Source organism: Astatotilapia calliptera, chromosome 9 (assembly GCF_964374335.1).
Source record: "Astatotilapia calliptera chromosome 9, fAstCal68.1, whole genome shotgun sequence".
NCBI lineage: Eukaryota > Metazoa > Chordata > Actinopteri > Cichliformes > Cichlidae > Astatotilapia > Astatotilapia calliptera.
The window spans coordinates 25,439,056-25,451,274 of record NC_137430.1 but is presented as its reverse complement, the minus strand read 5'-3'; the positions used below and the strand labels follow the sequence as shown (position 1 = coordinate 25,451,274).

The 12,219-nt window shown below is 41.1% G+C and overlaps 1 protein-coding gene across 2 annotated transcripts in view; it reads right to left on the bottom strand.

Moving 5' to 3' along the window:
• Positions 1–5,678, bottom strand: part of arhgap21a (Rho GTPase activating protein 21a) — a 101,671-nt gene extending 95,993 nt beyond the window's left edge. The window contains exons 1-2 of one of the 2 annotated variants that reach the window (XM_026180094.2): positions 5,267–5,678; positions 4,319–4,578 (exon numbers count right to left, since the gene is read on the bottom strand). In XM_026180094.2, the coding sequence (XP_026035879.2) occupies positions 4,319–4,396 (78 nt within the window). In that variant the 5' untranslated portion in view covers positions 4,397–4,578; positions 5,267–5,678. The remainder of the gene's footprint in view (positions 1–4,318; positions 4,579–5,266) is intronic. The other variant, XM_080306111.1, reaches the window with a different exon arrangement.
• Between the last annotated feature and the right edge of the window lie 6,541 nt (positions 5,679–12,219).

Sequence of the window (12,219 nt, the reverse complement as noted above, 5' to 3'; positions counted from 1 at the left end):
CGCTGAACTGAAGAAGTTTCTCAGATGAGAGGTGAAACATCTTCAAGAAACTTTAAGCTCATTAGATTACCATGACCTGGATGACTGAGAACCTACGCAGACACTGCTAATGAATAACAGCTATACAGTATATGCTTCACTTCCAAAATAAATAATAAATGTAAGAAAAGGTCATATGAAATGTTTGCTCTTTTTCGATGTATGTGTTCCACATATTCATTATCTACCAGCAGCCACAGCGCAGTGCATTACATAATCTGTGGTTCATGAAGCGTGCAGGGTGTAGAATATGACAGGATGAAGGAGGAGGAGTGTGAATACCGCCTTAAGAAATGTGCTATGCAGATCAACTGAGCACACATCTGAGCAGTGTATGTCATGCCTCGGAGCCAAAGAGAGCCAGATAGGGGGCAAGTGTTGATGGAGGTGCCTTGGGCATGTGTAATGGATAGTGTATCATGCTCACTGAGCATTAGACTGGTTCTGTTCTGCCTGTCTGCCTACATGTGCAACCCCCCCACTACCACCACCACCCAAACTCCTACCACCCCCCTGCCCTCCCTTAATCTTACGTAGGGGCGGGGGCATCCAGGCAGAAGAGGCTGCGACACTGAGCCAATTGGCAACAACAACAAAAAAATAAATAAATAAATAAACAAAAGATGAGGAAAGGGTTTGTTTTTTTTTCCACTGGATAAACTCTCATCTTCCCGCTTCCTGCTCCCACCCATTTGTTTCCCCCCTACACATCCATCAATCATCTGTCTGTGCTTCTAACTAATGGAAAAATAGCGTCCAGCGTGACTGCAGCCTGTGTGGCCGAGCGGAGAAGCCTTACCGAGCGTTAATGTCACCCCCTCCACAAGAGGAAAAGATACGGGTGCGGTCCAACACACATATGCACACATATCCCGGGTGACCTTGATTTGAGTGCAGCATGCATGCAGATTTCCTTTTTTGTCTTTTCCAGGAAAAAAAAAATAGCTGGGAAGCTTGATTCCGATAAGAGATGCCAAAATATACACACATGCACTCCACTTTCAGTTTGATCACCAGAGCGAGGGAGAAGTGGCGTTCTCAAATGGGAAAACCCTTCAAAGACCGTGCTCCTGGTTATTCCCATTACACCTTCTATGTGTGTGTGTGTGTGTGTGTGTGTGTGTGTGTGTGCTAAATCAGAAGCCAGGTCATGTCCAAGTCAATGCCTTGTTTGCAGAACATAAAAGCGGCCTGATCTACTGCAACGAGACACATTTGTTTTTCAGATGTATGCAAATCGACATCCCTTTGTCACTGCTTTGACTGATAAAACATCATGGCCCAAACACGGTTAGATCCTTTGGAGACTTTGCACTCCATAGCTAGATATTTCATTTTCATGAAATCATATTAGGGTTGGGAGGTGACACTGAAGACGTGTCCAGCTGGGTATCTGTTTGGAAAAAAAAAACCTGACTCTTTCTGTAATTTCCACAGAAACTGACCAGTGTCGCATTCCCTGAACCCTAAAATGATACTTGTGCTGACCAACATTCACGTGTTTGCTGCTTTTAATTGCATTCGGGAGAAAAAAGGCAGCGATTCCAGTACAGTGACTCCATTTTTCCCCTCTCAGCATTCGTCTTTCCACGGGTTAAATATAGCATCGTAGAAAACACGCGGGAATAGAGGACGGGTGAAAGACAAGCATGTGGACGGGTGAGGAAGAAGAAAAAAAGCGCAGGGGTTTACAGAATTAGTAAGGGCTATATTTAGTCCAAGAAAGAGAGCATCACCGCTGCTTAGAGCACCATCACTGGTCTCCTCCTCCTCAACAAGGGATGCAATCAATGGAGAGCTGGAGAGTTTCATACATGTTTCCAATCCTTTACAAACAATTTCTCATTCTCCTTTAGTTTGGAAACCCAAATTCTTTCTTCACCGAAAGTAACAATGAAACTGAATTGGAGAGAGAAAGGTTTTTCCCAGTAGTAGTCATCATGTGGACCAAAAAAAGCCATTTTAGCCTTTCTTCCCGTTTTTGCCTCATGTGTCCCAGAAAACCAAGGCCATCCATGACTAATCGTCTAGAGCACAACCCCTTCGTTCTTAGTTTGAAAGTTCGGTTGTTGATAACCAGACAGCAACCTCTGAGTCCGAATAAAAGTCAGCACAGTAGTGCCAAAAACTTGTTATGGTGGACGATTGAGGTTGGGAGCAAAAGTAAGTCAATGCCCAGAGACGCTCATGTGCTGACTGTGAGGCTCACACTCTACAGATGGATACAGATGGTCTTTGAACAGTAGTCCCTGTTCTGCTCTAGAGATCCACCACAAACTGGAGGGTCTAACCAGAACCCACAGCAGGTGGAGAACTGCTTCATTTGTCTGTCCACAGGACATAGTGGCATTGTAAAGCGCTTTGGGTGCCTTGAAAAGCGCAATATAAATCCAATCCATTATTATTATTATTATTATTATAACAGAAGCACCTAATATGGTATTATTTAATAATGCATGCACACATGAGCTGCAACCAAGAGCTAACCTGCTTATATTCTTTTTGGTTTGATGTGTTTTGTTCTTGAAACAAAAGGTTATTTAGGACACACACTCTGACTCCATAGTAAAAAAAACAACATTCACAGATAGTGTAGTCTTTTGCTTTTCAATATATTTTTACTGGAACTTTGAGATGTAAACAACTCAGGGCCTCAGCTGCCTTATAGCTGCCCTGCTAGCCTGAACGTGACAGTAGGTCGACTAAAGAAAAGAACACAAATAAGACGGATAGACAGTGTGGGGTGTTTTTCTCCTAATGACCCGGGCAGCTGTGTCTAAATTATCACAGAGTTGCTGCCATTGCTTTGGCAGTAGCAGGATGGGGTTTGGTGGGGGCAGGTTTAGAGAAGCCACCCCCTGAATTCTCCCTCATTAACAAGCCAAGATGATGGAGGTGGGGGTGGGAAGCTGGAGAAGGAAGAGCGGGAGCACTCTCACTAGACCCCTGGGAGGAGACAGCAGTTCATAAGCAGCCAAGCTTTAAAATTGGGCGTTTGTCTGCGGCAGGCATCAGGTGGATAAAAACACCTGCCTCGCTCATATGTCAGGCCCCGGGCTGCAAATATTCAGGTTAAACACAGGCACTGACTCATGGGTGAGTCATGGGTGAGTCACGGCTTCAGCAGCGAAGCAGAGGTGTGATGGAGAGTCAGATTTCAATTGTATCAACCTGCAGATTCAGTGGGCTGTCCCTGAGCATGTTACGAGTATCAGCTGTGGTTCTCAGCTGATTAAAAGCTCTAAGTATCGGACTTCCAGTGAAAAAGGAAGCTGGGAGCTTGCTGGGATATGGTGATTGGAGTTTTCCGCAGTGTGGGAGAGTTAAGTGATGTTGTGGCAAGCATTTATTAGATTGCAGAAACAGGCAAGTGGAAAACTTCACCGCTGAGACACAAGGAAAAGGTTTTGCCTCATGGCAGTTTGTTTTTACAGACAACATATAAACTATGTTTGCTGACAATCCAGCCTGATGGCCTCATTAAGATTCACTTTAAACCAAAAGCATTAGCAGGCACCTCCTTTTTAACCCCATCAACCACTGCAAAAACAGTCCAGCTCTGCTAGGATGCTGAGTTACTCCATTTCCAAAAATGTATGTCCTCCATCCACAGCTAGTACTGACACAGTAAGAGGATTAGAGTCACACACACACACAAACAGAGAGAGAGAGAGAGGACTGTTGCCATTTTCTGATGATGGATTAATCCAAAACATGCCACCAGTCCAATGCTGTTATGACATGCTTCAAGCCTAGCTGGTCCGAGATGATGATTATGATGATGTAACCGCTGAAGCTCTGGCGCACAAGAGGAAAAGGATGAGCTCCACAATGTGCCATTTATCAGAGTTTGGCATGCAGACACACAAAGGACCCAGTAAGATTAGTGCCGCAAGTATAAAACTCTCTTTGTGCACTTAAACAGTTGCAAGAGTGAAGAAAAAAAGATGAACCCTGTCAACCCGAACACTGAAAGATGTGCTGTGCGCTACGCTCACACTCCCTTGTTTGCCCTCTTCTGAAATTTTGCCCCAGGTTTTGTGCAAGTGATGATACCTCTATATGACAGCGCTGATGATGTTAGGTACTTTGGAGGTTTTAGGTGATGAGTTCTGACAAGTGAGTCCACATGCAAGCACCTTGCACAACAGCACAGAACTCACATTGTGTCAAAAACAGATGGTCCATATGGAAGGGGGAAAAAATGCCCTTAATGAACTTTGATGCACTCAATAAACAGTTATATGATCAACTGCCACCATCCTGCAGCTAGTCCTACCTTGCCACATGGAGTTATGGCTCTGTGTTTACGCTCCTCATTGTCCTGGGGTGAATCACTCCAACGTGCTGCCATCATTTCATTCCAAGCCGCAGAGGGGGAAGAAGTCCTTTAGAGCCCACATTTAGGACGAGAGGAGGGGGGATTAAACCAAAGAAAGAAAGATAGAAAGAAAGAAAGAAAAAAGAAAAGAAAAAATGGGTAGGGGAAGATCCTAATCCACACCGTCTTCCTTCTTCATGTCCATCAATGGCTCAAACCTACGCACAAATAATTTAAAAAAAAAAAGTTAAACTAAGTCAAGCTTTTGCAGACTTTTGCAAGCCTTTAGAAAATTACTACAGCCACTGAACGCCACATCCTTGCATCATTATTGATAGAAAACAACACGTCTCTAATAGACTTTATACCGCCTTAAATTCTTACAGAATTAGAAATATGACAGTGATATCGTAGCACACAGATACCAAAGTGGGAAATCAGTCAGCACCTGTCTAAAATCTAGCTCTAGTTCAATTGAGGGAGAGCTAAAAGTGAGCGGTGGCAGGTGCATAGGGGGAGTGGGTTTGTTTTCTTTAAACGAATGCTTTTAATTAAAGACACACCTGAAATAATAATCTGCACAAATATATGCGCGTTAAATGAAAGCGTTATTCGTGACTCCATGGGGAGGAAAGTGCACATCAAGCCCCACGTATGCCACTGCGGTGTAAAGGCAATACATCAGCCACCGTGTATAATACTATACGCTGCTCACTCTCTCTCACACATGACACAAAGGCTGCAGAAAAAGCAACATTTTTGTTATTTTTCGGCTACTTTAAACAACAAAATCGTCCCCTGTGGCTATGAATACGGTTCCCTGTTGCCAAATACTAACCAGGCGGACGACAGGTTGTTGCCATAAATGCGAACATTGAAAAAAAGAGAAAAAGAAGAAACCCATACCTATTACAAATTCAGAAAATAACGCCCAAAAATATCCAAAAAAAACACACAGTCCATATTTCTGTTGAGAGTAGACAAGCCTCCGTCGAGCCAAAGATGGGTTAAAAAGGCTGTCAAGAGATTACAAAGCGGGATATTCAGTCTCCTTACAGAGCTGCACTGACTGAGCGCTCAGGCTCACTACCTGTTAGGAAAAACACACTGGAAAAAATACGGAAAACGCCCTTCAGTGTACATTTCTCCGTCAGGGAGACCCGACGAAAATTAAACCTCATTCATTTCCACTCATTTGCGTGTTTCACTTCGATGTTAAATTTCTCCAAATAGAGACAAAAAAGTAACGTGTACTCCTATGTGGTCCCGGTTGGCGGCGCGACAATCTGTACATAGATTGACGAATCTCCGGACCAGCACAAAGCTCCGCCCCTCGGCCTTGCCTTCCCGCTGGTGGAAACCCAATCAGGTGATCAGTTTAAATTTGGAATTTTAAAGCGGGCCAATGGAAAGCATTGTTACATAACAATTTCAGTAAAAGGTAGAAGCTGGTTCATTCTGGTTACTGGATGAAAACTATTATTTGCTACATTGTTACTATAGTATTTTATGTTACACTAAGTTTGTATTCCGGTGTGTACGGTATTTCTTACCCCAGTCTATGAACAAAATATATTTTTTACCCATATATTTTTTTTCTAATTAATTTTCCAGTTAATTTTTATTAAAGCATAACATGTTGTACACACTGAAAAATAATTTCAAAGTACTATACATACTCCTTATAAATCTTCTGATGTAGTTTTTCTGATAACACTTTTTCATTTAAACTCAAAATAAATTTGAGAACAGAAGCTTTACTCTTTGTTTGAACAGGCTTGTTACTATGTTACCACTTTTATATTCAAATACAGCTTCATGTTTTTACATGACTGAGATTGTCTTTTTAAATTCAGTAATGGAAAATTTAAATAAATGAATGAATCAATAAATAAAAGAGGGGCTTCTCAAGTGGTTTCCTAATCTTAAGTACTTTAGCACTTTATTTTTGCTTTAGTGCTTTATACGTATTGTCAATCTGCTTATCTGAAAATTACCGAAGTACTGAACTCCTTACCCTCCCACCCCTTTTTAAATCATCTTCCAATACTGATGACTAATGATCGGCATTCGTGACAATGACAGGGACAACTATACACTCACAGAATAAACAGCTAGTCATTTGCTAATCAGCACTTACTGTGTCAATAAGCCATTTAAGCCTTTTAAAGACAGCAAATGAAATCACAAGAACATCATTGTAAATACTGAGGGGGGAAAAAGGCTTGAGGGCTACACATATGCCGAGCTTCTAACATATTTGCCTTTCCATTATCAACTGTAACAGCAGTGTCCTTAACTTTATTACGGTGACATGTAGGGCATGGCAGCCACATGGGGCTCCGCAGAGCATGAAAAAACAGGGATGCCCAGCTGATCCGGACAAAGACAAAGACTGACAGTGTTCTGTTTGCAGGCTACTCCAGCAGCACAATAGAAGATAGGACAATAGGACTCTTTTCACCCATACTGTGGTGAGGTTTCCCCGGTTTCAGAGAGCATCTCTATTGTCTAAAGAGCCGGTGCACCCTCATTCAGACAATGGGGAACTTTAAAATGATTCAAGTGAGACTCTTGCATTATGTGATGGTAAACATGAGGTTCATATTCATTTAATTTGTTTACTGAACCCGTGCCACATTATTCAATGCAGTTGACATCAAGTGTTATTCTGCATCAGAGACAAAACTCAGTTGGAGGTGGAGTATTTTCCCACACAAACAACCCACAATCTGCTTCTCTATGAATCACACGTGTGCATAAAAATTCTCCAGAAAACTATAAAATAAAAAATAAAACGTTTTACTGGTTTCTGTTTACGTGGGGCTTTCCCTCCACTTCAGTTACTTCAACACTGCAGACTCTGACGTGCACAACACATTGAGTGCACGCAGTTCTGTTTTTATGAATGGTGAGGACAGAGGATTTTAGATCAATGAACAAAGCTCATTGAGAGCTTGTAGAAAGTCTGCAGGCTGCTGTATTCGAGTGGGTGAAACCTCTTTCATATCTCACTGAAGCAGATAAATCTCCCCTGCATTTTTCCAGGGTTTCAAACTTTGTTTAAAATACTTTCACTGCTGATTCCATCGTGCCAAACGCTGCAGAGTCAGACTGACTCAGACATTCAGCAGAGAGGAGATTACCAGCTCTCTCGTGGCAGCAAAATGCTTGGCTGGATTAGTACATCACATGAAGCCCAAGTTCAAAGCCCAGCAGCGTTAGGATTAGGACAGGTGGAAACGCCTTTCCAGCACAGCATGCTGAGTGTATGTAAAATAGGTTCTCAACAACCCATGAGGCATAAACAATCTTTGGGCAAGGTTTACATTCATCAGACATGGCATATATAACTTCATTAAGGATTTTTTTAAGCTGTAGCAGAGTTTGAGAGTTTAAGAGGATGAGGATCACTCCCTACTCCAGGTTGTGTAAGTGGATCTGGCACACAGTTCGATGACTGGACGAAAGTCAGCGGCAGTCAATCTATCAAGCACACTGGACAGCCAGTCACTGAGTGGAATACAGAAGCGGAGAGGATGTTCTTTCTATTTGTGTACTGAGACACGTCAGTAAAAGTGAAGCAGTATTTTATTAAGATCCAAATTCTGTTAATTAATATTATGCATATATATAATAAATGGGTAGAGTAAAAAGTCCAGTACATAATAATTTATTTTAAAGCTGAATCTGCAAGCATAAAGAAATAACAAGGTTTTTGTGTTAATTAGTGAAATTTAAAGTTTCAAACATATTTTTCTAATCAAGCTCTCAGAAACAAAAGGTTGTGCAATGATTGTATTTCACAAAATTTCTGTTCTTTTTTGTTTTTTTGTTAAGCCAAAGCTGATGTGTGATAAAATGAAGACAGTGTGGCAGAGCCAAAAACTGCAATTCATCTAATGGCCACTTGACATTGGTTTCAAAAGTGAGTCGGGCTCCATTGACTCCTGTGTTAAAATACCCAACTTTACAGCAGAAATAAACACCTTTAAAGCCTGTAATTTTAGCCGTAATTACAATTTTCTGCTCATCCGTGTTCTGCCACTTATCCAGGTCCACAGGGTAGCTATCTAAAGTGGATCTATTGCTCATTAGGGAGGTTGTGTGTTTGCAATCTGCTGGCAGTCCAGGTACAGCCCATCTACCCGAGGAGAGCTTTGTTGTTGATGGAGGCAGTGTAGAGCGAATGTGGAAAAAACACTCTTGAGGGTCAAGAAGGTCTGGTGTCACTCGCTTCCCTATTCTGGCCTACTTGGCAATGTGCACTTGGGTTTTTGGAGGACTACATGTGAGCATATGTTGGGTAGTGGGTGGAAATGGTGGGTGGAAACCCCTCTCCTTGCTGTCTGATTTCATAAACAACAAATTGGTTGTGGGGTACAGGACCACAAATTACGCTTTAGCAGAGATACCCTACCCAGCTAAGTCTGCCAAAACACAAGACACACCATCCACAATAAGAAACATGTTAGGTGTGTGATCACAACTGTACAGGGTTTTTTTTATGACTTAGCTGCTTAAATGTACATAATGCTTACTGCTGTGCATTATTGGCTACATATTATTATTATTATTATTATATAAAATGCTTTTTTGTGTGTTTAAATGTGCTAAAAATGGTACAGAGAAGCTTGTACTCTGGTTTTCGTGAGTTAAATTCTGGTATCTTATTTATTTGTCATCAAAATTAGCATATGTTTGTGTTCTTCCATTCCCTATGCAGAGCTAGTCTAACAGACTGCTGGCTGTGTATTTAACAGACATGAAATGTCAACCTCTCCTCTAATGGTAGAAGAGCCAAATAATTGCCATCAGGAAAAAAATATGCCTCATCTGCTGTGCTGGTGAGATGTAAATCTATCCAGCTGGCTGTTTCTAACTACAAGCTTTATATGTCAGATGCAGGGATGTGTGGCCATTCAAATGCACAATTCCCATTTTGTTCCTTTTGTACTGATCGCAGTTTACCTGTAGCCTACTTTCTGCGGTCATCCCCAACCTCTGTTCCCTCGACGAAGCGCTACAAAGCTGCAGCATGTGAACCCTACAAGGCTTTTTGTCCCTTCCTCCTTTCACCAAACTCTGCATGGAGGTGAAGGACAATGGCCTGCGAGTTCCCAGGGCAGCGCAGGAGGGCATTAGCGCTGGGATAAGTTAACAACTACCTCCAAGTGCTGATGTCTTATGATAAGGATACACAGCAGTACAATGGGGGTATTTGTAGCTCAGACTGCACAGAGCTCAAAACCAGACAGCTGTGTGATTTGTTTGTAAGTTTTTCCTATTTCTTATCTCACACCTCTGCAAGATTCACAAACAAGAGCTGAAATCTGACTAAATCCAGGGTTCCCCTAAATATAATAGCTAAGGTGCTGTGAAACCTGAGAGTGTTTTCTAATGCAGGAGCTGAGTGCTCCAAACCTCCCAGAACTCCTTTGTTTGCACTCATTCATATTATCCAAATAGCAACTCATTTAACAGGTCATTTAATGCGGAGAGGCCTTGTAGCTGGAGACGCATCATTACCTTTGGCTTGGAAACATGTTTTTAAAATGTGAGAAAAACACACATTTGATTTTTGAATTACTACAGAGAGACGATGAGAAAAAAATGAATTTCCTTTTAATATATTCTTTCAAGCCAAGAATCACTTCACATCTTGGTGGCCTCTACATGAAACAGCGAACACAGTCACAAGTTATCGGCATTAAGTGATGAAGACACCGACTAAGAGTAAACATAAACACACTAATTATTTCATCTTCTTTTAGCTGAGATGCGATTTCAAGAAATCTTTTTAGATCTTTCGAAGGATACCTCCGTGTATACATGCATTCCTGTTATGTGATGTGACGGCTGTTTGCAGTTTCAGGTGATTGAGAATCAAGAGCGCTTAGCCACATGATAACACTCCCCGAGTGCTTGCTATGCAGTGAAGCGTGCTCTGGTCTGTCTGTCGATACGCACAATTGACTCCTTTAGACTTAAACCTCACTATGAGTGTGTGTGTGTGTTTGTTTGTAGAGAAGGTTCCTCTAGACTGCAGATATTTTAATGTGGCAAGTGTAGAGCAAGCCTTTTTTCCGGAAATCAGGAGCTCAGACAGTAAACATACATACATAATATAAATATGCAGTGATTCTTTGCGGCTCAATCACACTAAAGTAAAAGGCCTCATGAGTAGGAAAAATTGATGGTTACCCGATTTTATTTTTGATGTCAGACGTCAGACATCGATTACAAGTACTCGCGTTGCCCAGATGTTGGTCGTTCAACTTCTGGGCAACCAGTTTCAATCAGAAGGTGATTACAGAGTTCGCCTGGTGAGAGACAAAGTGTCTCCATTGATTATGGTATGACTCAGACTGACTGCAATCATTCTCAGACAGAGTGGCAAAAGTTTGCAAATAATTGTTGTCTCGTTTTTAAATGCAGGTGGATTCCCAACACAACAATTTGAGTCTCTTTTCAGTAAGGGACTCGACTCATCTGGTTGCCAAATGTTTATAATTTGGTTAAATTCCTTTATGAAAGCAAGGCTGCTTTGCACTTCAACTATGACTGGCTGAGGACTATTTTTTATGACTTGTTATTCTTTAGTTTTGAACTTTTGCTTTCAATTCAGGTTTGTCTCAGTTTGTTTCCTGAGTGTGTATGCTCCTTTTAGTTTAGTTTTTTTTTTTTTGACCAAGCTACTAAACACTAAAGCTAAGGGCATTTCCTGTATATATATATATATATATATATATATATATATATATAATTTTTTTTTTTTTTAATTAAAATTTACTTTATTTAAAATGAGAGTGTGGCTTCCCATGATGCACTGTGTGTTTCTCTTTGACTTACTATGAGTTTATACACCACTCCTCATTTATTATTGTAGTTATTCATTAGTTATAATTCATTTTAGGTCCTGTTTGCCTTCTCTCATGCCCAACCGGTCAAGGGAGATGGCAAAGCCTCTCTGAGCCTGCTTCTGTTGGAGGTTTCTTCCTGTTAAAAGGTATTTTTTTCTTCCCACTGTTGCCAAGCGTTTGCTCATAGGGGGTCATCAATAATTGTTGGGGTTTTCTCTCTATCATTGTAAGACCTTTACCTTACAATATCAAGCACCTTGAGGTGACTTTGGTTGTGATAAGGCGCTATACAAATCAAAATGAATTGAATGGTTTTAGTATTTTAGCACAAATATTCCACATGTTATGGTACTGTAATCTTTATGTGGTTAGGTAAAATTTCTCATTGGTGTTGGCCACATACAGTTTCCCGCTAATGTGTTTTGGTAAATGTCAGATATGACTTGAATACAAATACACATATTTATTTATAGATTAAGAAAACAAAAATTCATTTTTCTTTTAGCTAAAGAATTTTTGTTTTAAAAGTCACTCAAGTAACGTAACACTGAAATTACAATTTTGTAGTTTCCAGCTTTCACGGCACTTTTGTCAAGGCCACGTGGACTCCCATGGGCCAAGAAATTATTTTTCCTAATTAGTCAGGCTTGTGCATCTTTGCCTTACGCTCAAAGGTATTGCAACTTTTAGCAAGTGAAAGTAAAAACATCTACTGTCAAACGCTACACATACATCATCCTATATAGAGAAGGTCAAACTTACACAGGAAAAAAAAACCCCACTGACAGAAACAAGCAGATACAGTGTGGTGTGGAGATGCAGTACCCACTGTATGCTGTGGGCGTCATCCGGGTACGAGGATGCCAACGTCCATAAGCTCTCTCCATCTGTCACCAGCGTCCTGTCCTGGTGGGCGGCTTGTCTTTCTTTTATTTAACACTTTCTTTGTTGCAGTGTGAATCTCATCAACATGCAAATAAAGAATGAGGCAATAAC